The sequence below is a fragment of the Astatotilapia calliptera genome, chromosome 23, assembly GCF_964374335.1.
Source record: "Astatotilapia calliptera chromosome 23, fAstCal68.1, whole genome shotgun sequence".
Classification (NCBI taxonomy): domain Eukaryota; kingdom Metazoa; phylum Chordata; class Actinopteri; order Cichliformes; family Cichlidae; genus Astatotilapia; species Astatotilapia calliptera.
In genome coordinates, this window is record NC_137443.1 from 1,893,390 (window position 1) to 1,920,705 (window position 27,316).

The 27,316-nt window shown below is 42.9% G+C and overlaps 1 protein-coding gene across 1 annotated transcript in view; it reads right to left on the reverse strand.

Annotated features, from left to right (window-relative positions):
• The window catches only part of xpr1a (xenotropic and polytropic retrovirus receptor 1a), a 75,648-nt gene that overhangs the window by 44,275 nt on the left and 4,057 nt on the right, over positions 1–27,316 (reverse strand). Inside the window, exon 2 of the mRNA XM_026160222.2 lies at positions 24,819–24,870. Within this exon, the coding sequence (XP_026016007.1) occupies positions 24,819–24,870 (52 nt within the window). The remainder of the gene's footprint in view (positions 1–24,818; positions 24,871–27,316) is intronic.

Here is a 27,316-nt window from a genome sequence, read left to right on the forward strand (position 1 = left end):
CTCTTGGCTGCTGCGGGGAACACAAACGCACACATACTCCATCCATCATCCAGCAGAGGGTAGATGAAAGAGCCTGTAGCTGCGGTTGGAGGACGGGGATGGGTGGATGCTGGGAGAGTGAGAGGGGGTGTAGAGCGCGTGGGCGAGAGACAGACAACAAAAGACCAGCACTGCCCCAAAGTTCAAAAGAGCCCTTTCAACAGAGTGTCTACCAGAGCAAGCGTGCATACGGCGTGCATACAGTGTGCATACAGTGTGCATACAGCGTGCATACGGCGTGCATACAGCGTGCATACAGCGTGCATACAGTGTGCATACGGCGTGCATACGGCGTGCATACAGCGTGCATACAGTGTGCATACAGTGTGCATACGGCGTGCATACAGCGTGCATACAGTGTGCATACAGTGTGCATACGGCGTGCATACAGTGTGCATACAGTGTGCATACGGTGTGCATACAGTGTGCATACGGCGTGCATACAGCGTGCATACAGTGTGCATACAGTGTGCATACAGTGTGCATACGGCGTGCATACAGTGTGCATACAGTGTGCATGCGCCAAACAAACATCAAGTCCCTGATGTTTCAGCTGCAGTTTCAGCAGCACTTTGTCTGCTGCTGAAACTGTATTTCACACAGAGCCCTGCAGCCTCCTCTGAGTGTGTAGATTTAGGAACAGCTGCTGTAAATGTATTATTCTCTGATGGATAATCAGAGCCAGCCACACTCACACAGGCTCTTATTTTACTCAACAACACACACCGAGAGACAAAACAAACATCCTCACAACTTGTCCGAGGAGAGGACTTCAAAGTATTCTTTCAACAGATAATTTGCTTTAGGGCCCAAAGTCTGGATAAATATAACAATTACCGTGAATTTATAGCTTTATATATCAAATACTTGTTTTGTAATATATATATATATGATTTTTTAAAAAGGCCCGTCTACTCATTTCCAGCATGTTTGTTTTTGTTTCCTGTATTTTGAAACCTGTGAGTCGCTTAAATATAAATATTGAAAAAAACCAACAACTTGTGAATGTGAACAAAGTGGGTCTTAAATATGACAAACATGCATATATTTAACAGAACAAACTGAAGTGGAAACGTTTTGTTCCGTTTCTGTTGGACGACCGACTAACGTGCGTGTTTCTGTGGCACAAATGAAATTTGCATAAAAATAGACTTCCTGTCATTTTTGGATGAAACATATTCTACATGTTGCCATGAAACAATGAAACTGCCGCTGGTTTTCTTTTGCAATATGATTTTTTCCATTATAAAAATGTTTGATATGTGAAGCTACAATTTCACAGCAATCGTTATATAATAAATTTTCACCATAAAACTTTAAAGAAAATTCAAGACTGAGCAGAAAAAAGACTTTTTGAGATTAAATAAACCGTCTGTTTTGGGCCTTTGAATTGAATAGAATAGAATAGAATAGAATTCAACTTTATTGTCATTGCACATGCACAGGTACAGGGCAACGAAATGCAGTGAACTGTTTTATGTAAATGCTGTCACTGATTAATGATATATGACATATATGATAAGATATCCACTGACATAGCAACAACAACAACCAGATAAAACTAGTAACGGACCTTCGGACACATTTGCTGGAAAACTAAATACCTATCTAATAAATACCTTCCTCAGAAACACTGTGAGCTCTGCAGGTGGCATCAGCTTTGTGGTCTTACGTACACAACCAGCTCCCTGTGGACAACAACCAGTTCATTTAATCTGCACGAGCAACATTTGCTTCTGTGGGTAGACTCGTACGCAGGGACCGTCTCTCTCAGGAAACCTTCGAACTACGCCTGACGTGTGCTGATGTATTTTCTCTTTTCTCTTCAAAGATCAGAGTTTTAAACACAGAATAATATTCAGTTGTCCTCTGTTAGAAACACGTTATAGTTCAATTTGTTTTTGATTCAGAAGGCGGCAGTGCTGCACAAAGAGGACAAGGTCAGGATTTCAGTCCAGGATCCAAGCTTTAGCTCTCCAAGGAAACATTTTAGGACCTGTGACCACTAATAATGAAAAGCCTCAGCCAAACTCAGCTGCAGCGCTCTGCTGGTGTAATGGTGTCAGCCCCTGAGAGTCCGTCTCTTAGAGACGGAGCGAAAACAAGTTCTCAGAAAATGCACAGACGTGCACGATCAGGCAGCTTTAACCAAAGCAATGCTAACAGGACTATGGAGAAAATAAAAGTGCAGCTGATATTAAAGAGCAAAGGAGGACTGAGCATAAAGAAAATACTCAATAAATTAGAGGGAATTTGTTTCTTGAATAATATATTAAAATCCTTTTGGTGTGACTCAAGAGAATCGACAAATATCACAAACACAAATTTCTCTTAGCAGCAAGTTCAATTTTTTTCCTTTGGACAAAAAAGTAAATTACACAAAGAGATGTAATATAACATAACAGCAAAACAACTTTCACATCATCAGCCAAATAAAATCAAATACTGAGGTTTTTGCAATCTGAAGCTTCTAAATGTGATTCAAACTATTAGATATCATATTGCTTCTACTATTTATACTACTACGAGTATACTACTCCAAATTTGCACAATGACAATACAGAAAAATTAATATAGTGAAAGGTTTTTATTACAAGTGATATAAACCAATTAACAAAAGATGAATAAGGAAATAACCCAATTTTCTATTAAATGTGCTGCAAATGTAAAAATAGGCACAACCGAGGGCTGAAAAAACTTCATGAATAAACAGTGAAGTGATTTTAGGTATTGCACTGACCTTTATTTAAATATTTCACACAAATCCCTGTATTCTGCTTATCTCTCTGTTGAACTCAGTTCTACAAAAAATCACATGTAATGGACACGAATGAGAGGATGCATGCAGAACTACAACAATGCAGGAGGGACGGCTGCATGAGCGTCAGGCTGGGAGCTTTTCAGCCAGCTATGTTTAATCTACAAAAACACTTTGGTTGGACAGAATTTACATAATTGTAGCACTTATCACACCATCACTGAGAAAGTAAGCGGTACCCCGCCCAGTGAAAGAACAGTTGTCAAGGCAACTGAGGCAAGGGTTCAACGAGAGCGTGTCGCCGGCCTTGAGAGACAATCAGGGAGGGAGTGGCTGAGGTAGCTGAGGCGATGTCAAAGCTGGCGAGAGAAGTCATCGAGTTTCTTTCTCTGAGCTCAACACTGCAGTCCAGGTATGTTTGCTCAGATCGTTTCCAGGTTTCCATGGTTGTCAGTCCTTGAGCTGCTGTGAGGTTCTCACCTCCAAGTCACAGCAGGCGATAAAGCAGGTTAACACACGCTGTAATGGGGCCATTTAACTACAGTCCAGCTGTGGAGAAGCATCTGTAGGTCTGCTAACGCTCCACTGACCACTCAACTGACCACTGAGCACATTAAGTTTAATGAGTTAATTTACTTTGTGTGTTCACACATAAATAGCTGCAGAGCACTCGCATAAATCTGTCTGCCTCTCTCTGCTCTTTCCTCTTGCCCTCGACCTTTCTCCCAGCGAAGGACGTGTCTGCATACAATCGGTTATTTAAGGTTTGCATGTGTGTATTTTTATAAACATCCACTTCTTATTCATGACTTTAATATGAATCAGAATCAGAAAGGCAGCGATGTGCGGCCGAGTTCCCAGAGAAACACAAAAAAAGTCACTCTGACTGCCGCATAGGCCTCACACAAATAAACACTGACTACAGAGAACTACACAAACAGACCACAAGTGTGCAGGAGCAGGTGCAGTCCTCTGTCTGTCCAGCAGGAGAAACACATTAGTAGGTGGTCTGCTGGACCCGGAGGCTGGAGCCAGAGCGTGCAGCACTAAAGGAGGAACGCTTCAGCCAGAGGCCTCAGAGCCGATTGCAGTTCTGTGCCTCGTTTTCTGCTTTTGGTCGCAACATGCAAACAAAATGGCAACGTAGGAGATTTTATACATCGTGGATTTACAACAAACTTGTACCCTGTCTTTGTGTGTGTCTGGCTTATTCCAGAGTCAGTCAACTTGCTCATCTACTGATTCGTATATTTCTGCGTTACACTCACCAATTCTTTGCCAGTTCATTAGTTATATTCAGACTTTTGTCTCGTGTGTATTGGAACTCTTTGCTCTGATCCACGTCTGTTCCCCCACATATGTTAAAATCGCTTCCCATCTCTGACTGGAAGCACGCTCCAGCCCAGCACCACCCTAATCATCTTCTTTCCATCCACACTCGCTTTACCCAGGTTGCCCAACTGCCCAGTTCACTACACCTTCTAGCCAGCTCCTCTCCAAGCTTGCAGCTCTTCCCACAGCAAAGTCATCCCAAACTTCAACCGTCCCAGGAATCATGTCCTGGAGCACACGGATGTCTTCTAGACTAAAATGATGGATCAGAAAAATCATTATTGTTACAAGAACTTAAGAAACTCGATCGCTGCTTCATTGTAAATTCTATTCAGTAGGATGGGTCGGTGAAATGACAAATGCATGCAATGAATAAAAGGCTGAGAACAAGCAGGATTCAGAGATGTCATGATACAAATAATGATAGAGATCCATTACACGGGCAGATAAAGAAATCCCGGCAGAATCAACAGACTGACAAATTCCTCTGCAGAACATTTATGCTGTCCGTCACTTTGCCAAGGCCACTAACACACTGAGGGATGGCTGTATCCAGGCAACTGGGCGGCAAGCATCAGCAGTCTGTATCTAACCACCATCAACCAATCACAAGCATCAATTTCCACCTTAGCCAATCATGACTGATGTCAAGCGGCTGCTGTGAAAGAGCCATTATCATGGCCAACCTGCTCAGTATAGCCCAAATGTATAGGCAGGTCTAGGAGTTTACAACACAACCAGCACACTGCATCAATCCAGACGAACTGAGGGGCTGTCGAAGATTATATTAATAGAAATGAATACTGCAGTTATAGCTCTGCGCCAATCATTCTGACCGCTAATCTGTGCGTTTGTTTTTACGAGCCACCAGTACAAACTCCATTAAAAACACACACAGCTTCTCTGCAGTTCAGTTATTTCTGTTTCAGTATCCAGAAAGCTTTCAAAGCGAACCCACTGTTACAGAGTGTGGTCTCAACGCTGACGCGACAGAATATATTCACATATATAACACAATGAGATTTCCACTCGGGTTGGTGGAGCTCTGACGATCACAAACCCGCACGGGAGATGACAAAAAACAAAACACAACTCTCTTAGACGGTTTGTTATTGAGGAAGGGCGCAGGTCAGATTCGGTGTATGTCAGCACACCTGCTGACAGAAGCACCTCTGCAAAGCCTGACGATGTTTTCATGTGGTGTAGGTGAAATAGCGTTTATCTCACAGATTCCCGTCCTCGCCTCTCTCGCACACGCCATCAGCTAACTCACTCTGACAGACGCAAGTTCGGGCAAAGCAATCTGTTAAGCTAAACGTGGCTGACGGTTTCTGTGATGTCTGGTTCTCCCTCTTTGTTTGATCTTGCAGGTACAGAGGAAGCGGAGCCTACAGGGACGCTTCGTCTGCTCAGTCTCATTGGCTTTCTCTCTGATCTGCTGTGATGCTGCATAACAATACAAACGGCGCCAAAACACAGAGGTAGGCGTACCTTCTGTGTAACTGTGATCAACAAGCTGCCGTCTTTCTCTACATATGTTTAATTCTGGTATTTGAAAGGATTGTTCATCGAGGTTTTCAGTTCTACAGCCGCGCTCTGAGAACTTGTACAGTGTTGCTTTACTCTACCAGTCGGTTCTCCTTATTGATGGCGGATAACACACTGCACTTTATTTACACTAAAAGCAGCGCTGACACTTTGCAGACAAGCCCAGCTTCTTCCACTGGTCTCAGATGTCCACTACCAAGCAGCCACTCACCTAGGCCTGTCACTACCATCAGGGAGAGAGCATTATAGTCGCCACACGCTAGGTGTGCTGCTTTCCCGTCTGGTGTTGCGCCTTGAACCACACTACCACCACATAACACTAAAAACAAAGTTTATAAAACAAAGTTTAGTTTACAGTAAAGCGGTGGTGCAACTGGAAACGGAAGCCAAAAGGATTCACCTTAACAGCTCCTGCCTCTGTCTCCAAGAACAGGTGTGACCTGAGATGAGATGCAACTAAAAAATTTAGCTGAGACAACAGCTTGCAAACGTTTAGCAGCTAACATGTAGTGTTTTTAAATCATTTGCAAAAGTGGACACGTACACAGTCCAGGAGCGACCACAGAGACGGACTCAAATGACCAGCTCGAGGTGACATCCCTCTGTCTGGACTCACAATAAACACTTCTGCATGATGCAAAGATCTGATGAAACCAGAAAAACATATTTTAGATTTACCTGATTACTTCATGGTTTCATCCTATTAGATTTGTAAAGAATTACAACCAAAGAAACGTGCAGTCAGGTCACGGGGAGCTAGATAAGTTGGGCGGGTGAACTGTGTAAAACGCCAGCTCAGCAATTCTCTTAATCTTGAGCTTAAAGCCATTTGGGTCAGACAGGAAACATCAACTGAGTTATAGAGTCAACGCCGTACACCGCTGTAGGCGTGTGTGTGTGTGGAGTGTGTTCGTGTGTGAGTGCGGCTGCACACGTGTGCCTCGGGTTTATAGATAGAAGCCACTGGACTCATAAAAACAAGATAAGTGTTGTGTCAATAGTCCAAACTGAAGCCATTAATCTAACAGAACAAGAGCTCAGGCTCCAGCACTGTAACCATGGCAGAAGCAGGCCGGCTCTGTAGAGGTGGATGAAATTCAGTAACAGAGGGTGCAGAGAGGTAACGTTATAGCCAGCACACAAACAGCAAGGATGCTGCTGTAGATTTAAATTCATCATCGCCCATAAGACTAAATGTGACGGGCCGTTACATATCCTCAGAGCTGTGCAGTATGGCCCCTTTGCATGCTATTTGTTTTGCAGCATACCGCGGCTCTTCTCAATTTCAGAGGCAGCATCAGAAATAGGCAGCGACAGTAATGGCAGCGGTGCACCCGTGTAAAGTCCTGCATAAACACTATTGATCTGAACGTTCTGCTGCGCTTGATCTATTGTCAGTTCTGCCTGGAACACATATATACATATATGCAAGAAGGACAAACTCAAACTGACGTGATTAGTGGGGAAATTGTACGGATACTGTGTTCACAGTATACTCTTTTATCCGTCTGCAACTTAATTAGTGGACTAAATGTGCAGTCTTTTATTCTGAAAAGAGTCTCGCAGGTCTATCATGTTGCAGGTAAATATAACAACATGCTATTATTCATACTTGTTTAGGGCTGTATGCCTAGTCAGCTCAAGGACAGTGAGCCAAGGTGTGTGTGTGTGTGTGTGTGTGTGTGTGTGTGTGTGTGTGTGTGTGTGTGTGTGTGTGTGTGTGTGTGTGTGTGTGTGTGAAGATGTCCCTCCAGACTGCCGTGGCATTCTCACAACACCAGCTGCAGCCTCTCGATAAGACTCACACTAAACGGCTTCACTTTGAGAACTGAAATGTTAGGAGAAAAACATTTAGAAAAGCACACCAACACACACACACACACACACACACACACACACACACACACACACACACACACACACACACACACACATTTATGTCGGTAACATGGAAGCTCGCAGATTAGCAAGCATGAAACAAGGCATTTTCCCCTCTGAGAACAGGAACATGTTGTGCACCGTTCCTGAAAAATCCTTAGTCAGGCAGCGGTGTCAGCTCCAGAGCCGCACAGTCCAGTATTATGTCAAAAGTCACACTGATACTTCAGGTTAACCCCGGGTCAAAAAGAGGAGAAGGTAAATAGGCGAAGGCAGAGAGAGGATCAGGTGGATCACAGAGGGAATAAAAAGCGAGAGGGAAGCATGAAGAGGGGAAAAAGCAACCACAAAAGGAGAGAAAGTAAAAGTGTTTGGGCTTCAAAGAGTCTTGGAGATTAAAGATGAAACACGGAATCAAAATACGGCACAACAAAGGAGAAAAGTGAGTATGAAAAACAGATTACAAGTCTAACATGTCTTACCAGAGCAATGCAAACCCACATAAATGTGAGTGCAGCCTGTTCACTCATGTAGCACACTGTACAGTTGTCATTATTACCAGTTTGTCTACTCAGCCTGATCATGATGATGCAAGCAAGCAATTTATTTATATAGCGCTTTCAGATCAGCCACCAGCTGAACACAAAGTGCTGTACACTTGACATGCCAAACATGATACATTGAGCATGTTAAAAAAATAAAAAAATTGTAATAATAATATAAGATAAGTAAAATATATATATTAAAAAAAAAAAAAAAAAACCAACCCACATTTAAAACAATAAAGTCAGGGTCAGACTGTGTCATAAGCCAAAGAGTAAAAATGGGTTTTAAGATGCGTTTTAAAAGTGGACAGTGAGGGGCCTCTCTAATGTGCTGGGAAAGATTGTTCCACAGATTAGGAGCAGCAATAGAGAAGGCCCTGTCCCCTCTGAGCTTTCTCTTGGACCTGGGTACCTCCAGGAGCAGCTTGTCAGCTGACCTGAGAGACCTGGGGGGTGAGTAAGGATGCAGAAGCTCAGAGAGGTAAGTTGGGGCAAGACCATTTAAACACAAACATGAGAATTTTAAAATGAACTCTAAGATATACAGGCAGCCAATGGAGTGAAGCCAGGACGGGAGTTATGTGCTCTCTCTTACGAGTTCTGGTTAAAAGTCGTGCAGCAGAATTTTGGACCAGCTGCAGACGAGAGAGAAGATGCTGACTAACTCCACAATATAGTGCATTACAGTAATCTAAACGACATGAAATAAAAGCATGGATTACCGTTTCAAGATGCGGCCTGGATAAAATAGGTCTTATCTTTGCCAAGCGCCTTAGATGATAAAAACTGGACTTGACAGTACCCCTAATCTGATGCAGTTCTGGAGGTCAGCTTTCCCACTGGAAAAATCTGTTTCCATTTTCTCCTGGCAGTCCTGTAACTCTAACTTATGAATGAGCGATCGTCCTGCTCATTCCACCTTTGCCATCCTGGCAGGGAGGAAGGAATCCAACACTTAATGTTATTAAATTAGGAGCAATTTCCTGACTCAATCTGATTAGGAGCGCGCTGACCTTGGGGTGCTTCAGTGTTGTATCATTAACATGATTTACATGCACAGGAAGGACCCTGTTTTTATTTTCGTTCACCTACATTAAAACAATACAAAACACCACATCTGTCACCAATGTGTCTGTAAAAGAGAAGGGGAACTTCATTTTCTCCCGCTTAATGTACTATTTGTGGATTTCTATTAAAATACAACCAAACGACTGTTTTCTTTATGCCTGATCTCGGTTGAAATTAAATCTATAAATAAAAATCAATGTGCCGATGTCGGAGATGCAGCCTCGCCGGGGGATCGTCTACTTTCGTAAACAACAAGTTGGATTTTCCAGAAAGCGGAAATTTATGTACAGAGTCTATTTGATAATGTTGTCTTTGTGATGTTCACAAAATAAAATGAGCAAAACATTACAAAATCAGAAAAGAGTCAGGAGGTTGAGAAAATATCCCCGTCGGAGGTGACTCAGTCGCTCGACCTTGGCCACTGAAATTCATTTTTTATCTGAGCCAGATACAGACTGAAGTGCACGATGGGTTTATATTGTTGATGTTAGACAGGCAGACATGTGACGTTTGCATCAGTGCAGACATGCAAGGTCATCACGTTAGAACAGCAAGAGATCAAATTCACACCTCGAGATACACAAACGGCTTAAAAGCAGAGATTAAAGTTCCTGCAGTTTCATACAAAATCCTGTCAAACAAGATCATTTTTCATGCGCCTGCACACACTTTTTTACCCCTCGCTGGAGTTTGTATGTTCTCCCCATGTCTGTGTGGCTTCTCTCCGGGTACTCGGGCTTCCTCCCACAGTCCAAAGACAGTGAGTGGGGTTAGATTAATCGGTGGTTCTAAATTAGCCGTAGCTGTGAAGGTAAATGGTCGTGTATCTCTCTGTGTTAGTCTTGTGACAGAGTGGCGCCCCTGCCGGGCCTCTTGTCCTATGGCAGCTGGGGTAGGCTCCGCCCCCTCAGCAACCCTGAATTGGATACGTGGAGGAAGGTGGATGGATGGATGTTCATGCTGCAGATGTCAACAAAGATGAGCAGGCATAAACTGAGTGACCTTTTTTTCCCTAGTGGCAGGTATTTATTAAGGTTAATGTTTGAAAATCTCAACAATCATCAGAAAATCCACAAACTCTTTGTGTACAGTTGGACACACTCTGTTAAGCTTTATATACACACATGACGTGTTGCAGAAATTGGTCACTTTTACACACCAAAAACATTTCTCAATGTAGAGGCATTGTGACTTGCAGATAACATCTGCCAACATCTGGCCGAGTTTTTGCCTCGATGTTTTATTTTTATTTTTTATTAAAGTTCAGGTCTTTTTTTTTTATCTTCCTTCTTTAAAACGGGACATTTTGAAGTGAGAACAGCTCAGAGTCGGGGCTCCTAATGCTTCACTTTTCCTTACCTGTGTGCATCTGAAATTCCCATCCCTCTTGACAGATGATGACAGTCGCAGTTATATTAGTTTATAATCTGAAAGTGAGATTACTCACAAGAACAGACATGCAAACACGTGCATGCTGATTGTGCTGTTTTAGGAGACATTGGGGTCGGGGGGGGGGGGGATCATATGGTACACAGGGGTGTTTGTGAGCTGAACTGAAGGGTGAACGTTTTGAGAAGTATTTGTGGCGTGCAAGGGGGTCTGTGTGCATTTGAGCAGCAGAGTTTAAAGAGCAGCGAGCAGAGGAGAGACAGAGAGTGACTGTCAACCACCAGCAAACACAGAGCCTCTGAACTCCATCCCCTTCATGTGGCCTCAGTACAAACAGAACACCAAATCAGAGTCTAAGGTTTCTCTCACTGTGTGTGTGTGTGTGTGTGTGTGTGTGTGTGTGTGTGTGTGTGTCTTACTGATTGAGCCCTGCAGCAAACAGCATCTGGCTGATATTTGTTAACCTGAGATCGGCACGAGCTGATGAACCATAAACAGTCTGGATGTAAGTTTAACCAAGGCAGAAAATTCAGAACCATCATAGAAATCTGTTGTATTTTAGCATTTTTACTATGCTGAATTTTTTAAACGAACAACAACAAAAAAATTTTGTCTAGGTGAAAATGTCAAGTTGATCCACACAGTGCATATTTAAATTATAGATGACCAGAGATTAAAGACAGTGGCAGCCACCAGCACCATGCCTGAGCATCCTGTTGGTAGAAGCTTCAGGTGGCACAAATCCCCTGGAAGTACAAGTTCGGGAACACACCAGGTCATATTTCACCAGGTTAAAAGATGCTCCACACTCAACAATTGTGGAACATCTTTAACACTTCCATCAATCATATCATTCTGTCATCGTGCCGCGGTCTGAATATCTGCACGGTTACAGCAATCTGACAGCAGAAGAGTTTTATAAGATGAAAATTCCCTAAAAGCAAACTGTGAAAAAGCTTGAAATTTAAAAAAAATTGAATGATATATTTCCTGTATGATATCCTTCCTCAGAAAATACACCTGTGTCGTGGTTTTTAAAGGGACCTCCCGCTCAAGCTACTGCGTTCACAAGATTTCCTGTAAACTTGACTTCTGACCTTAACCTTAGCAGACACCTATGGGTGAGGAGGTAGAGCAGGTCACCTACTGATCGGAAGTTCGGTGGTTTGATCCCTGGCTCCTCCAGTCTGCATGATACTAATCCCAAATTGCTCTCCGATGCATCCATCGGTGTATGAATGTCGTTAGAAAGCACTAAGTGTAGATAAAGTGCTTGTGAGAATGGGTGTGATTGGGTGAATGAGGCATGTTGTATAGAGTAGAAAAGCGCTATATAAGAATCAGTCCATTTACCAACGTGAAAATCCTGCGTTGCCTCGTTCTCAAGTTATCATGTTCACAAAATTGGATTTCCACGTCACCTGACACCTGCCCCCCTCGCTGGCGGGGTAACAACACTGAGCCTTTCAGGCTGAGGAGCAACAACAGCTGAAAATGAAAATCATCATCAAATGAAGTCATCACATTAAATTCAACAGACTGGAGGTATTAAAGCAACAACATGCTAATCAGCATGCCTACAGTACATGAACAGAAAGCATTGTCGTAGACCATTTAAATGTCAAAATGATCGTTTCTGGATATTATATCCATTTGGAGTAATCTAAGGATTACTAGTAATCTAACGAGTAATCTATTTTGTCACGTGGTAAAGTCATGTGACTGCAAAACCCCAGAGTGCTCCGTGCATGGCTTTACACAGTTTTTTTCTACTCTTGGATCTGTATGATGTCAGTGGGAGCAGATATTCATAATGTGGTCATCGCCACTGTCTCCACCCACCTGCTGTTCAAACCGGTTTAAAAGGGGCAGCTAATCAGCACAAAGGGAGGAGTGAGTGAGACAAAAGTCTTACTTTAGGACACATTGAGGGGCTGCACAAAGGCTCAATAAATCCTGCAAAGCTACTCAAATAGTCAAATCAGCAACAAAGACACAAAAAGACTAAGCGTATTCGAAGCAACTATTAAAGAAAACGAACACAAACACTACACTCAAATCCCGTTAAAGCCTTACTAGGGTCATCTATCTCATCCTCATCGCCTATGCCTGTTTTCCTTCCAACCTTATCAGGCTATCCCAGCTGTCTTAGGGTGAGAGCCAGGATATACCAATCTGTCGCAGGGCTAACACATAGACACAGACAACCATTCCCATCTATGGTCCATTTAGAGTATCCAGCTAACCTGTCCCCACTAACGGTCTTTGAACAGTGGGAGGAAGCCACACAAACACAGAGAGAAGATGCAAACTCCACACAGATCCCTGAATTGAACAGATTGGACTCAGGACCTTCTTGCTGCCACCCTATGCCCGTTTTGGTACCTCTGTATGTGTTTGTGCTGTTAACGAGTATCAGAATGCTTCCAGAAGAAAACATTATAATTCAAGAGAATGCTCGCACCCTTAGTTCTGCTTGTTCGAGGTTTATTGTGTTTGGGTCCTGAATGTCACAGGAACAAAAAGGCCTGAATTACTCTGGCCTCTTTCTTTGGCGTCATGGTAACTGTGATGGAGAAAGTTCAACACGGCTTTATGTGCAACGCTGCAATGAAACCGAAGCTGAAACAGTGGCTCTCCCTCCGCCCCAGTGTCTTCATGCTTTAACTGGAATCATGACAGAAGATGTGTCACAATGATGGAGTTCTGCTGCGCGACATGTTGGCTGCAATTTAAAAAACAAAACAAGTACTTCTGAGAATAGCTATGCAACAGTTTAACTCATTACACATGTGATTCAGTCTCATAAAAACCCCAACATGAAATCTACAATAATCCTCTTACAAATGGCTACTGCACATGCCAGGGGAACAATAAGCTGCTCTCTGCTCAATTGAGCTGCATACTAATAGGGTGATTATGAGACCTAATTATCAGATGGCACTTGTCAGGAAGAGAAGCCAGTTTGCAGTTTGCCTGAGGATGAAATGCAAAACAGACACAAACTGTTGTTTCTACTGAACGGCATTCGGGCGCGTCTTCCTTTTACAGCTGGTTAGAAGTCAAGAGGACACTTTTTCAAATCGAACACCATCACGGTGCAACACTGAGACGTGTAGTCAGAAATGTGACACGCAGACAGGCCACGACCCTCACAGTCGGTCAACCTTACGCGCTGGATAATATTGACACGAGGCATGAATGACATCACACGTTGAAGAGGATATGAAATATGCATATTGCCTCAGGCCAGTGGTAGCAGGGACGGTGAACATCAACAACCCTGAGACAGTGAATGAGCACATGAGAGTGTGCACACAGTACGGCTGCTTTGCATTGTCTACTCTCTCCGTCTCTCTCTAACATACCCTAAATGTCTGAAGCACTTTTGTGCTAATTCAGTTCTGATGCTTGAAGTTGCTCTGGTGCCCTTGTGTCTGCCAGTGAGGGACAGCGCAGTTTTTGAAGACACACAGGCATCAGGGGAAAGATTCACCACATTTCCAATCTCTCACAGAGTTAATAATTCAACATTTAATATAAAAACGGGCTGTCCAGGAGGGAACAATAGCTGTGAATTATTGATCTCTCTCCTGTTGTCTCCAGATTATAAGAGGATATAGTGTAAATAAGGAGATAAATTATATCTGGAGAAATATTTGTTGCCCTCTGAAATGACCTAAAATGTATTCAACTTAAATTGCGAGTTATTGCTGCCATTTTTGGGACGTAGTTAAAATGTGAAGCAAATCCAAAGTCACTGAACGAGCAAATGAAAGAGTTTGAGCTCTCGTGTCTTTTCTGCCTCCAGTTCTTTTATTTTCACACATCTTTCATTGGAGTAATTGTAACGTTTGGGAGACGAGGCTCCCCGAGGCTTTAGCTTCCTTTCCTCCAATTACCACCAATGTCACCTCCCTTTCTTTTTTCACTCTTTTTATCTGTCATTCAATTGTGGCCACCACTTCCTTCTGTATGTCGCTCTTCCCGTGGGAAGCCCGAAAATAAATCTATCAGGACCACAGGAAGTACATCTATGCCGCCTTTGTAACCTATACACAAAAATGCAATCATGCGCAGGTGTGCTGACGCCCACGGGGCCAGTTTCTGTTTACAGTGACGTGAAAAAGAACATTTCTATGGGGCTGTATGGATTCCCGGGAACAAAATAAATATGTGTATGACTTTATTGGCCTCTTATATCTCTTACAATGTTGCTTCAGTACATTGAGATTCATGGAAACTGGTTCATGCACAGCTCAGGTCCCGCTGTAACGTTTCAGTCGGGTCTGGACTTTAACTCCACGTTGATTCTTTTCTTTTTCATCCATTCTGTTGTCGCTGTCCTGCTGCGTGACCCAGTTTGGGACAAGCTGTAGCTGTTGGACAAATGAACCTAAAATACTTTGGTATGCAGAGGAGTTCATGGTCTAGTCATTGACTGAAAGGTGCCCCGGTCCTGTGGTTCCAAAACAGGCGTCCCACCCCACTACATGTGACAGGTGAGCATTTTAACACCTACCCCGTTAATTCCCATGGAAGCAATAAGAGTCTACTTCATAATTCAAGGACTGACTTTGCACAGAATCCTTTCCTCACTCTTCACACTTTTCCATTATGATCTAGTTTTCAAATTGGTGTCTCCGTTTCCAGGTTTCGGGTTAGTAAATGTACTGACAATCAGCCAAAAGTCATCGCAGTAAGAGCTAAGAAAAGGAGACTGACCGGTATAACATCATCGTGAATTTGTGCTCTAAGCCAATCTGTGCCAGGTTCCAGTTATCTCTCCAGAGAAACGATGCAATATACTCGTCTAGTAAAGGACACTGTGTCCTCTGCAAGGCCCACATACTGTACGAACCCACCCACACCTCCCATCAAGCTGGTTGTAGTACCACTAAAATGCCCACTAAAACCTCTATAAACCTCTATACCTCTGGAGAAAAATTATTTAAAAGCCAAATCGAAAAGCTAAATTAAAAGAGTGCGGGTGTCAAACAAGAATTGTCCCTGAAAAGATGCTTTTCCCTGTTAATAAAAAGCTCTGCCATGGAAATCTGTAGCGTACACCAAAATAATTAAGTAACAGATGTAATGAGGCCAGTTTTTTCAGCATCTGCCACAGAAACATCTGAGCTTTTGTTTTTGTTTATACTGATTCACAATTTTAAAAAAAAAGGGATATTTTCTGTGAATTAACAAAAATTATATAATATAGATAATTTATATTACATAAGTCTGGACAATGAAATATCAAATTAAATACCTATTAAACTCGTAGTTTCACTGGTCCAGGCCACTTAAGATCAAAGTGGGCTGGACGTGGCCCACGATGTCAAATTACTGCTGTGATTTAGAAACCACACAAACCCGGTTTAAGCAACTGTTGAAATAAAAACTTAATAAACTGAGACGGAGCATGTTTGCAAAATCTATCACAGAGGGAAAAGAAAGAAAAAACCTCACATGTGGGCAAATGTATTCATAAAATTATAAATAAATAAAAGCAGATTAGAGTGGACACTGTGTAATGATTTGATTGGCTGTATTCTAATTAAGGACTAAAACACAGAAATATAGCAGCATATGGCCCTGCTGTCATCACCTATAGCTCACAATCACACCCACATGCTTGTAGCATGCAGCTCCGTGTGTGTGTGTGTGCGCGCATCTCTGCATGCAAATGTGCACAAGTGTGAAACTCTCTGCAAACAGTTGTATGTGAGTGCAGCAGAGACGGCCTGAGAAGATAAAAACATCAAGGAGCACAGCAAACACAAGGTCGCGCGTCTCTATTCTTCTATCCGTCACCAGCAGCCAGCTTTGTGTTCTTGTTACATTTCTATCGTTGAATGCAGGACAGATGCTATTTGGGCGTGCAAATATGCAAATTGAAATCGAGAAATTCTGCCAAGCAATGCAATTGATTAAAAAAATGATTCCTTTTAATCGTTTTAAAACATTTGTGTGAATCTGGGCTAGATAAATGATACGCAGTCAGCCATTCCTGATTTGCTACGCTCAGCAAAGCCTGGCTGATCTGCTGGCTGCCGGCCAAAGCTGTCAATTAAGCATTTCATCACTGATTTAAAAAATAACTCGCCTCATAACAAAGGTCAGATTATAGCGTGGAAGCCCCTGCTAATGCCACACAGATACTGTGAACCCCTGAGACGTCGAGGATCTTTTCTAATCAAGAGAGACAGATCTCATTACAATGACATGCTTCCCATGCTTGAGATTGTTGCAATCGCTCTTGCAGCTCGTTGTATGTGATGTGCAGTTGTTCACATGGCAAGCAGCCAAATCATATGATGGATGCGTTATGTTTATTTAACCTTTACATGATTCTCATTTGGGAAAAGAAGCGGCATCTCATTCGTGTGTTTAGTGTCCAGGTTGGTGTTTCTGAAAGGTTCACATCATGTTCATATGAGGATAGATATGTATGCTGGATGAAGCCATTATAGGGATTAGTAGAAGCCCTCCTAACTGCATTTATAAGGCGAGAGGGTTTCCAGGATGACCTTGTCTCCTCTGAGTGCTGCTCACCTCTCCTTCACCCCTGTCCCTGATCAATCCCCTCCCCAAAACGTGCATTTTTCCTACTGCAATCCTCTTCCTGCTATTTCTGCCTTTCTTTGCCAGTTTTTCTCCGGCACACTGCCTCTGCACCATTTGAAAAAACCTCCCAGACTCCCCTCAAACACCCAAAATCTAAAAATACTATCTCAGCTGGAGCTGCTGCCTCTGAACTCCTCACCCTTTTCGAACATCACAACACTTGGTCCTCTAAATCAGCCCATACCTTTTCTTCTCCTCTTCGCCTCCACTTTATTCAGGCGAGATCTAATTCACTGATGAATAATGGATGGATGGATAGGAGACTTTCATCCACCATGCTTCTCTTTCTCTCGCTGTCTTTATCTTGTGGGAAGGCTATAGTGCTAATGCAGGGCAACATGCATTGGAGATGAGCCCAGGGACCTCCCACTCAGTCTGTTTGTCTGTCTGCTGCCTGAAGGATCTCTCTCGCACACGATTTCTCAGTATTATACTCTTCCAGTCTGGTCACCGACAATCCCGATCTATATTGTAATTTCCTAAATCTTTAATTTTCATTATTGTTTCGTAATAATGACAGCAAACATGAATGTGGAGCGCTGATCATCCTTTCTTATCCCTTTCTTCATTCAGTCATTCAGTTTTTTAATCATTCTTTGTCTCAGTTCGATTGGTCCCTGACCTTGGTACAGCAATCCCAGCTTTATATTGACCCTGATCCTCCTCCTTCCTCCCCTCTAATACCCTCAGAAACCCCATCAAAGGACCAATCTATGAATTCACTGCTATGTCCACATTTCATTGCTTTGTAAGTTCAGTGATGGTTTGAACACCCATGGAAGCCAAACCTTGCATGGGTGCTCGAACAACTGCTCGAAACATCTTGATAACCATGTAGCGTACTGTATGTGGACTAACAGCCACGAAAAAGTCTGCATGGCTCATTTCCTATAAATTCCAATTGGATGTAGCAGGAGGACCGACATCGACACGTTGCAGGCAGTAAAATCTGTCTGCACCGCAGATGTAAAAGATCTCCCAAGGTTTGTTCAGTTTATTCACAGTTGCATATCTCAGCGTTGCCCCATTTACTTTTATTTGACTTCACATATCTGCTCAGGTGGCGCCCAGATTAAGGACCTAAATAAATAAATAAAACCCCAACCCCCACAAAAAGCCAGCAATTAGTGCTTGGAAGCGAGCACAAGCAGCAGCTTGTCAAAGAGCCCATCAATAATGCAGGTGGGTGGGAGACCCTGGCTGGGCGACCACTGTCCTGATGAACCCTTCTGCCCGTCTACCTGTCTGTCTGCATGTCCATCTGGGTCTCTTCCTTTCGACTGCTTCTATCACCTCCCGCTGTCCTGCCAGCACCTGTTTTGCCTTTTTCACAAGGCACAGTATTGTCTGTTATGTCTTTTGGGCATGCATCCTTGAGTTGCAGTGTTGTTGTTTTTAAAACTACTGATCAACTATCGTTACGTGCTCAAAAAAAAAAAAAAAAAAATGGTGCTCTTTCAAAGATACTAAGGTACTTGCCAAACATGCCGTGTGAGTGGGTGCGTCACAGACTCCTCGTGTAATCCCAGACTAACGCTGGTTGAGACAGGCGAGAACTTTAGTGCTGGGCCGTATTATTACTTTCATATTTTACAGTTAAATCACAAAAAGGATTTGCATGACAAACTGGACCAAAGTGGGTCAGGTTTTGGTCCAGTGTCTTGCAAAAGTAACGCACCACTGCTGAGGGGAAAAGAACAAAAGGCAAAACATCATTTTTAAAGCACAGAAACATGTTCGGAAACAAAAGTTACAACTACGTGCTAAGGCGAGAAAATTGCACAAATTAGACGCATTCGACGCAGGGGCGAGAAAAGACTTGAGCGGGGAACAACAACAGCAATAACAGCTGCTGCTCCATCGCATACGCAAGCAGAATAACAATCAGCGCAGGCTAGCAGCTAACCTCTCATCATGGTCGTCGACAACAGCAGGCAAAATGGCGCGCAAGCAAACAGCTTAGGCAACAAAGGTATAGTGGAGATGTAGCTGTGATTAGTGGAGCTGCTTTATTACACAGATGAAGCACGAAACACCAACAACTACACAAAAGTGATGATTAGAAAGTGTTGGAGCCATGAGGCGGCTGACAGATGTGAAGAGTTGGTGTCCTGCCCCATGTTTTCATCAGTGTATGAAACTAAAAAGAAATGAAGAAAATGATCATCCAAGGGAAGCATGGCAACAACAGACTGACACACTGGAGAGGTGAGAGGGAAGCTGTGACGCTGTGGCAGAGGTATCAGGGCTCGGAGAATAAGAGCTAATGAGTGACGATTAAACGCGATTCATATATCTGTATCTGTGGTGTTGTGTAGTTTATGTTCTGTTACATCTTAGTCTTTGTCTTTGCAGCGAAGCTATGAAAGTATGAAATGAGGTCTGAGAGTAGTTTCATACAGCTCTTTGAGGAAATGACAAGCAGCATGATAGCATCTCAGCAAGAGAGTCATCATAAAGAACCTCTGACTGTCTTCCTTTCAGCTGTGGACTGAACGAGCCATGGCTGCAGAAGCATCACATTTCCTCATCAGCGATCGACGACTGACTATCATTTGAATATCATAAGTTTTAGTGTTCACTCGTGGTATGTTAGGGATGTTTAATTAAAGGTAATTTCAGCAGAAATAAGCGCCTTTCAGTAGGGCTGCTCGATTAATCGAATTTTAATCACGATTACGATCTGGGCTTTCAACGATCATTAAAAATGACTGAGCCCATTATTAGCCCCTCCCTCGTGCTTTACTCTCGCGCTGCTCCGTGTGGCAAATCGAGCGCACCTCTCTGCATTTCGAACACAACAATTAAGAGCAGCAGTCTCCAACCTTTTTTGCGCCACGGACCGGTTTATGCCCGACAATATTTTCACGGACCGGCCTTTAAGGTGTCGCGGATAAATACAACAAAATAAAACTAGTACCCGTACCGAAAAAAAGAAGATTTATTCATAACACACGTGAAAAGACCCAGGAAAACAGAGTAAATGATAAAAACGATAACAAAATAACGCTGAACACCGATAAAAACCCTGAAAACTACACATTTCACACCTGAGCCTCAACTCTCACGGACCGGTACCAAACGACTCACGGACCGGTACCGGTCCGAGGCCCGGGGGTTGGGGACCGCTGATTAAGAGGACCCGAGGGAAGCTCGGAAAGCTCAGCAGAAGTTATTTGGAGAGGAGAGTGACTGCTGTTGGTTGAAAAGAGAGGTAAAAAAGCTTCAGTGGTGTGGAAACATTATGGGTTGGCGGAGTCAGACGTGCACCAAGTAGACACAGTGTGTAAACTTTGCTACGGTGTAGTAGCTGCACCACAGAGCAACACTGCAAAGCTCACTAAACACAGATGTTTACATTTTTCATTTGTTTCTTATATTGCAAACATTTGCACTGTTATCAGTATTTGCACTATTTTATATTATTTTTTGACAATCTTTAAAGTCATTATTCAACACATTGTTATTGTTAAATAAATATCATCAAATAATCGAGATCTCAATTTCAGTGAAAATAATCGTGATTATCATTTTTGCCATAATCGAGCAGCCCTACCTTTCAGCACAGCAGGCTAGAAGTAACAAAAAGGCGTCTTTTTTCATTATAAAGGTAAAGCAGTTCATTTCACCACAAAGACACAGTGCAGGCCGTTTCACAAGGCCGCGACATGACGCTCTTTATTTCATTGGATAAAACGTGGAAAGTCCTGAAGTTTGAATATCACAGCGGAGCAACAAATCTGAAGTGAAACCTTAAGTGCAGAAGGCGGTTGATGGTTTTGGATGCAGTGCAACACAAGAAACAATTAGCTGACTTGTCTTTGGTCTCATTTGTTCATTCAGAAATTGTAGTTCAGGAAAAATCTGCTCCCCTGAGTTATGAAGTCAATAATGTGCAACATCATTCCTTTTATCAGACCCCACGTGTGCTCGTGATGGTAAAAGGGTGCCCGCCAGATTCTCAGTGTTTATCCAGCCCCCCCTGCAGTCGAGCCCTGCACAGATACCATCACACTAATAGACTGCCCATTAAGAGAGTGCAGGAGGAAGGACACAAAGGAGGAGTAAGTGAATGAATGAGTGAGTGAATGAAACACAAGTGAATGACTGTAAGGAGCAGAAAACGTAACACGTTATAAATTACAGGCAACCGTGGCATGTGATCATGGCCAGGAATATGATGATGATGATGCAGAAATAAAGCTGTGTGTTTAGTATCTGGGCCCATTGTTCTCAGATCTCTGTAAGAACCAGCAGCCTAATTGAATTAGATCGTGGCACGACTCACTGCGATGGCTGGAACAGGGAGCACCAGAGAGCCAGCCAGCTGTTCCCCTTTTCTGTCTCCCCGTACAGGAGCAGACTTGTTTTAATTACAATTATTCCAGGACCAATGAGAGATGAAAGGAACGAGAACAAAGGCCCTAACGAGGGGTGAAGGGTCACGGTATCAGAGACGCATTAATGCGCATGTGTTGGTGCATGCCATTTTGCAACAAGATCCTTTAATTAGTGTACATCCGTCCTGCTGAACTGAACGATAACCGAGTGAAAATGAAAGTGCATTATTCTGTGGCACATTCCTTTGGTGGATCTCTGCAGCAGGAGTGCTGAGTGAGGGAATTCTGTTTGATAAATAAATAAAATTAACCACACGTGACACAGCCTACGCAATCCTGCATCAAACTGTAGCACTCCACGTATTTGCTGGTCATGTGCTGTCACAGATAAGTGATGCAAAGGCCGTGACAGAAGCTTCAAAATGTCTGTTCAGTGCAATGTCTATGTTACACAGCTCTATCAGGTACAGCGTCTAGTGAGAAAGCAGAGCGGGTGAGCAAGTAGTCATAACCCAGTAAACTGGTTCCCTCAGGCGAGGATTCACCCGCCGAATACCAAAAAGCTGCTTTTTATAAAGACTGAGGTGGGAGCGAGACAGCGAGAGAAAAGCAGAACGAAGCACATCAGGAAACCAAATCCTTTCTGATGAGGCTCCATCGAAAAATAGTTTATATGCTGTAATTACATTTAACATTATTAATTAACTAGGCCTTTATAGATGAGTTATAAGCTACAAATTAAAAGCAACGTTTCTGCTGTCAGGGAAAATCCTCCTCCAACATTAAAATGATGAAGGTTTAATGTTGGGCTTGACATTACAATGACTGCAATTCATTGTTAGCTACTCTACACAAGGAATGTCAACAAATGTGCTGCTCAGATACTAAGCAACAGTAAATATTAGTATCAGCTGAAGACTCGAAACACTGATGAAGTCTTTCTGGAGGTCAGTAGAGCTCCGGTGTCAACGACAGTCAAGTTTGAGACACTTACTATAAATATTAACCCCACACAAGTTAATGTTAGGAGTTTAACACGTAGCAACTACCAGGCAGTAATATTAGCCTTCTATTATTATTATTATGGTAGCAGCTAGTGCTCATGAGTAACATTACTGTGTTATCTATGTAGCAAAGCTTACCGAAACTATTTCATCAGCGTTTAAAATATGGAGCCAAGTCACCAGAAGCACAACATCAGCTTCAATCTAAAAATACTGTCTCTTATTTTTTGCACCACTGAAGAGAATCTTAAAATATTTCCAATATAAACAACATAAAGTTAAATTACAGAACTTTTCTTGCACTACATCAGCACGGGACACCACACTTTAACTTACAATAAGCGGTGTAATTGTATCTGGGTTTCATGCACATTTAGACTTTATTTCAGATGTTAAAAATGCAACGAATACATAATTTGGCCTTGCTAAATATAGTTGGCTCATTTTCAGTATTCTGATCACTGATTATGTGATAGCAACCAAACGATCTCTATCAGCTGGTCTGTGTGCTGCACACATGTGACGCTGCCATGATGGACGTGACAGCAAGAAAGCAGATGGTGGGTTGACTTCTCGCTCCTCGTGTGCACGTGGAAAGACTGAAATCTGGTCCTGGTGTTAAAGCCACCACAGCCTTAAAATGCTTTTATATTAAATCATTAAAACAAAAAGCTATAAAAGTCCAGTCGGTCTATTTCTTCTGATGTCTTCAGGCCCCAGTCTGAACTAAATCACATCTGAAAGTTTTCAGTACAGGAGATGTGATGAAAAAGTGCTACGATAAGCTTTTATTTCATAACACATCCTAATATTGTTTCTGTTATGAAAAGTCAACGGCCACAGGAGAGCGTGCTTTTCAGGGCTCAATAATGCCATTTGTCTCCGCCGCCATTTTCATTATGGGCTCTCTGGCTTTCCCAGCAAACACAACTCTGCTACAGACTTTGACTCTCGCACACATCACACTCCTTTCTCTGCACGTGCTCGCTGCAAAAATGAGCGAGGAGAAGACAAATCGCTGTGATCGAGCAGGGAACTCTGTCACACTGATGGCAGAATACGATTTTGAACTGATCGATCGAGCCCGTCGCTTTTCATAAGACATGCTCACCTATCTTGCGTCAAGTTGACAGAGGCAGAGCGCAGTGACCCATGAGTACAGCTCAGACCTGAGACAGGAAATAATTCATCATCCACATCGAGGCTGCCTAGCCGAGGAGACGCTCTTAAAGGGAGAGTCTGAGCTCGACTGCTAACAAGCAGGCAATATCACTAAATTCAAGAATATTCACACAAACACAGGAACTACTTTATGTAGTTTTAAATAGAATTCTTATTAATATTATAAATAATAAATGTCCAGAAATGAGTCAAAAATAAAGTCAACAAATACCTCAGATTGATTTTTGAGTCTGATGCTGACAGAGATGGAGCGCTCTCATCATTGCAGTCTCAGCGCCTGTTACATCTTTGTCATTCACAGATAGTCAAACTCACATCCACACCAAACCCACTCAGCAGGAACACAGCAAAACACTGAAAAAGAAAAAATCCCTACACGGGCTTGCGTCTTATCCCGAGCGCGCGAGCTGCACCCAAACCCTGAATCTACTTCAGCCGCATCATAAAACTCGGATGTTCCCCAAATGAAAATCTGAGTTTTCCTTCCACGTTTTTCACCTCGTTGTCCCACCTGAATTGGCTCAGCGATCCACCAGCGGGGCTCGCCCCACAGTTTAATAACCACAGCTCTCACAAGTGTTTCATGTCACATCATTAGGTACACCCAAACCCTGCAACTGAAGAAAGTTGTTTACGCCACAAACTGGTGTCTAAAATAAAAACAAATGGTTTACATTCTTTCCCACACTACACACACACTCTGAGGCCAAAGAGTAATTATAGCTGGCAGCCTTCCTGCTATTTGGTGCACTGAGTGCCGCTGGCCTTCTCGGTTCTGGTCTTCCTTGTTAACCATCGTTGCTTAGGATTTTTAGGGTGTTTGAACGCTCTCTGTTTACATTACATGAACATAAAACAAACAGTAAAAATGCTTCATTTACTCCTCAGCCCTCTTCTCTTTGCATGTGTTTATTACTTTAAGCAGGTTAGCTTAAAGTTAAGTCACAGACTGAAGTGAGTGGCAGCGTGTTAGCTGTGATTTACACCTATTTTTAGCAGGGCTGTTATTCTGGTGATGCCCAAAAAGGGGGTACATAAGTGTGTGTCTGGGAGTGTGTTTTCCTCTGTCTGTGTGTCTGGATTTCTTTATCCACATAAGCAGCTTCCTTACCTTCTATAGATGGAGCTTGGTCCTGGGCAGCATATAGCATATCCTTGAATGCCTGATGAGGAAGAAGAGAAAACAAATATGAGTGTCTGCAAACAACAAAAACAAAAAGCGGCTTTGAGCAAAAGACATTCACAATTTCACAGAGCCTGTGATTTCACAGAGAGGGCTGCACATGTGCAAAGTGACTGTGGTTTGATTTAGATGGGATGATAAACAGCTAATTGCTTGAATTAGCTCATTATCTAAAATCCCATCAGTTGTAAAGGTGTGTTTACAGTAGATAAATGGGGTGATTAGAATAAACCATAAGGTGCCAGAAAATTGTTAGAAACATCTGCATACAGAGAAGGACCTTAAAAAGGACTTCAAGAGCTATTAACTAAATTACAGTAAAGACCAGGCAGCTGTTAACATTATAGACAAAGTCTGCACAGCATAAGCTTCATTTTAAAACGCCCGCTTGTTACTACATCATTGTGTTTGGTACACTGAGCACTGTGAAATCATGTGATTATACATGAAAACATAAAAACACATACAAACCCCGAACCAAAGGGATATGAGTATGCCCCACCCTGCCCACTGCCTCTCACATAGTCCAGCCCGGCTCCAGGAAAAGTTTTCTTGAAAGACGGATGAATACAAAAGAATGACTCGGTGGACAGAGCACAGGTAGCACCTTTTATCCAAGGGTTCAGAAGAAACCCACGCACTATCACAGAGGTCTGTGCGTCCTGTGACCACCATGCTCTCTTCTGAACATGCAAAACCTGCACAAAACCATTCAAATCATTCGTAGCCTTTCACATTTACCCTTTCTGAAGCCCTCGCTGCACTCAACAAGACTTACTGATGCTTATTCTCACTAGCACGTATATTGATCTCCCTTTAGCCCATCAAAGAGACTCATTACAGAACGAAAGCAGTGCTCTTAGGTGAGCCTAACTAGATCTAGTCAGTATATCTGAGCCTCACCCACTAACTTGGGCTCATTCCCAACCAGAGAGGTGACATTCCACGTCCCTGTGGCCAAACTTGTCAACTGGGAATTGGATGCCAGGACCTCTGCTCCTGACTGGCACCTGATCCACATAGCACTAAAAGCTATGGCCCCTTCTGCAGGTATTGAGCCCACCGGAGGGCAGAAGCTGGGCCCAAGACCCAATTTGGAGCAAATTAGCCCCGACTATACAGATACTGGGATAATCAAGCAAACCCCATACACAACAAAGAGGCAATTCACAGAGAGACAGTGGTAGCATAAAACATAATTGCCCTATGACTATATTATAATGTGACAATTTATGAAATAAATAATTAAAGGAATAGCAGATTGACAAAAGCTGAGAGACAAACTGGCAGATACAAAGCAGAGATAGCAGCTGTGGTTAAACGGGGTCGCTTCTTTTCAGTGAGACTGATCGTGAAGATAATGGAAACAGACGACTGCATGCTGGCTCGTTTGGACATTTCCTCATAACTTTTTTCACAATAAGGACATCTTTGTAACCAAACTGCTCCAGAATAAGAGGAAAAAAGGAAATTATAATTTTGGACTTTTCTTTAAATTAATTGTGAAGTAAAATCTGAGCTTTGCACCAAATTTCATGTTTCAGTTAAAACATAGGTGCCAATATATGTGCTGTCATTATCATCTCTGTCTGGGGTCAACATGGGAGAGACAGAGAGGACTGTGAGGACTCCTGAGTGTGTGTGTGTGTGTGTGTGTGTGTGTGTGTGTGTGTGTGTGTGTGTGTGTGTGTGTGTGTGTGTGTGTGTGTAAACCACTCAGAAATCCAGTGCATTAGCTGAAGCCTGGACTGTTGATACTTGATACTAAGTTCCTCTGTGAATTATATGCAGTGAGACTGCAGCTCTGGAGCCTAATCCTGGAGGTAAACATTTCGTTATGCAGCATTCGCCCCATTTTGTCTGATTAAAATCACAAAGGGACCAACTGTGGACTCACACACAGCTCGCTGATGTCCAGTTAATAACTAACAGTTAGCAGCTGATATGGTCAAGTGATAGGTGGGAAGTAGAAGTACAGATTCAGATGGAGGGGGAGTTCATTAAGGTGGAGGCATTGCCATGGCGATGGCTGTGACGGGAAAGGGGGGCAGGGTGTCTTGGGACGGAGATAAATTTGCAGTAATCATTGGTGAAACCTGTAGACAATAACTAAGCCAAAGCTTTCAGGGCCATCAGTTAGAATTACTAAACATTAACATGACGATGTGGCATACTCACATCTGAGATGGGCTCCAGCCACCCACCCCCATGACCCTGCACTGGATAAGTGGAAGAGGATCAATGGATTCATGCATGGATGGAAGAGGATGCATGGATGGATGCATGGATGGATGCATGCGTGGATGCATGGATGCATGGATGGATGCATGGATGGATGCATGGATGGATGCATGGCCCACACCAGATTTATGTCACTATTGAAACTAGACCTCTATAGCAGAGTATCCATGTTAGTGAATACTGTG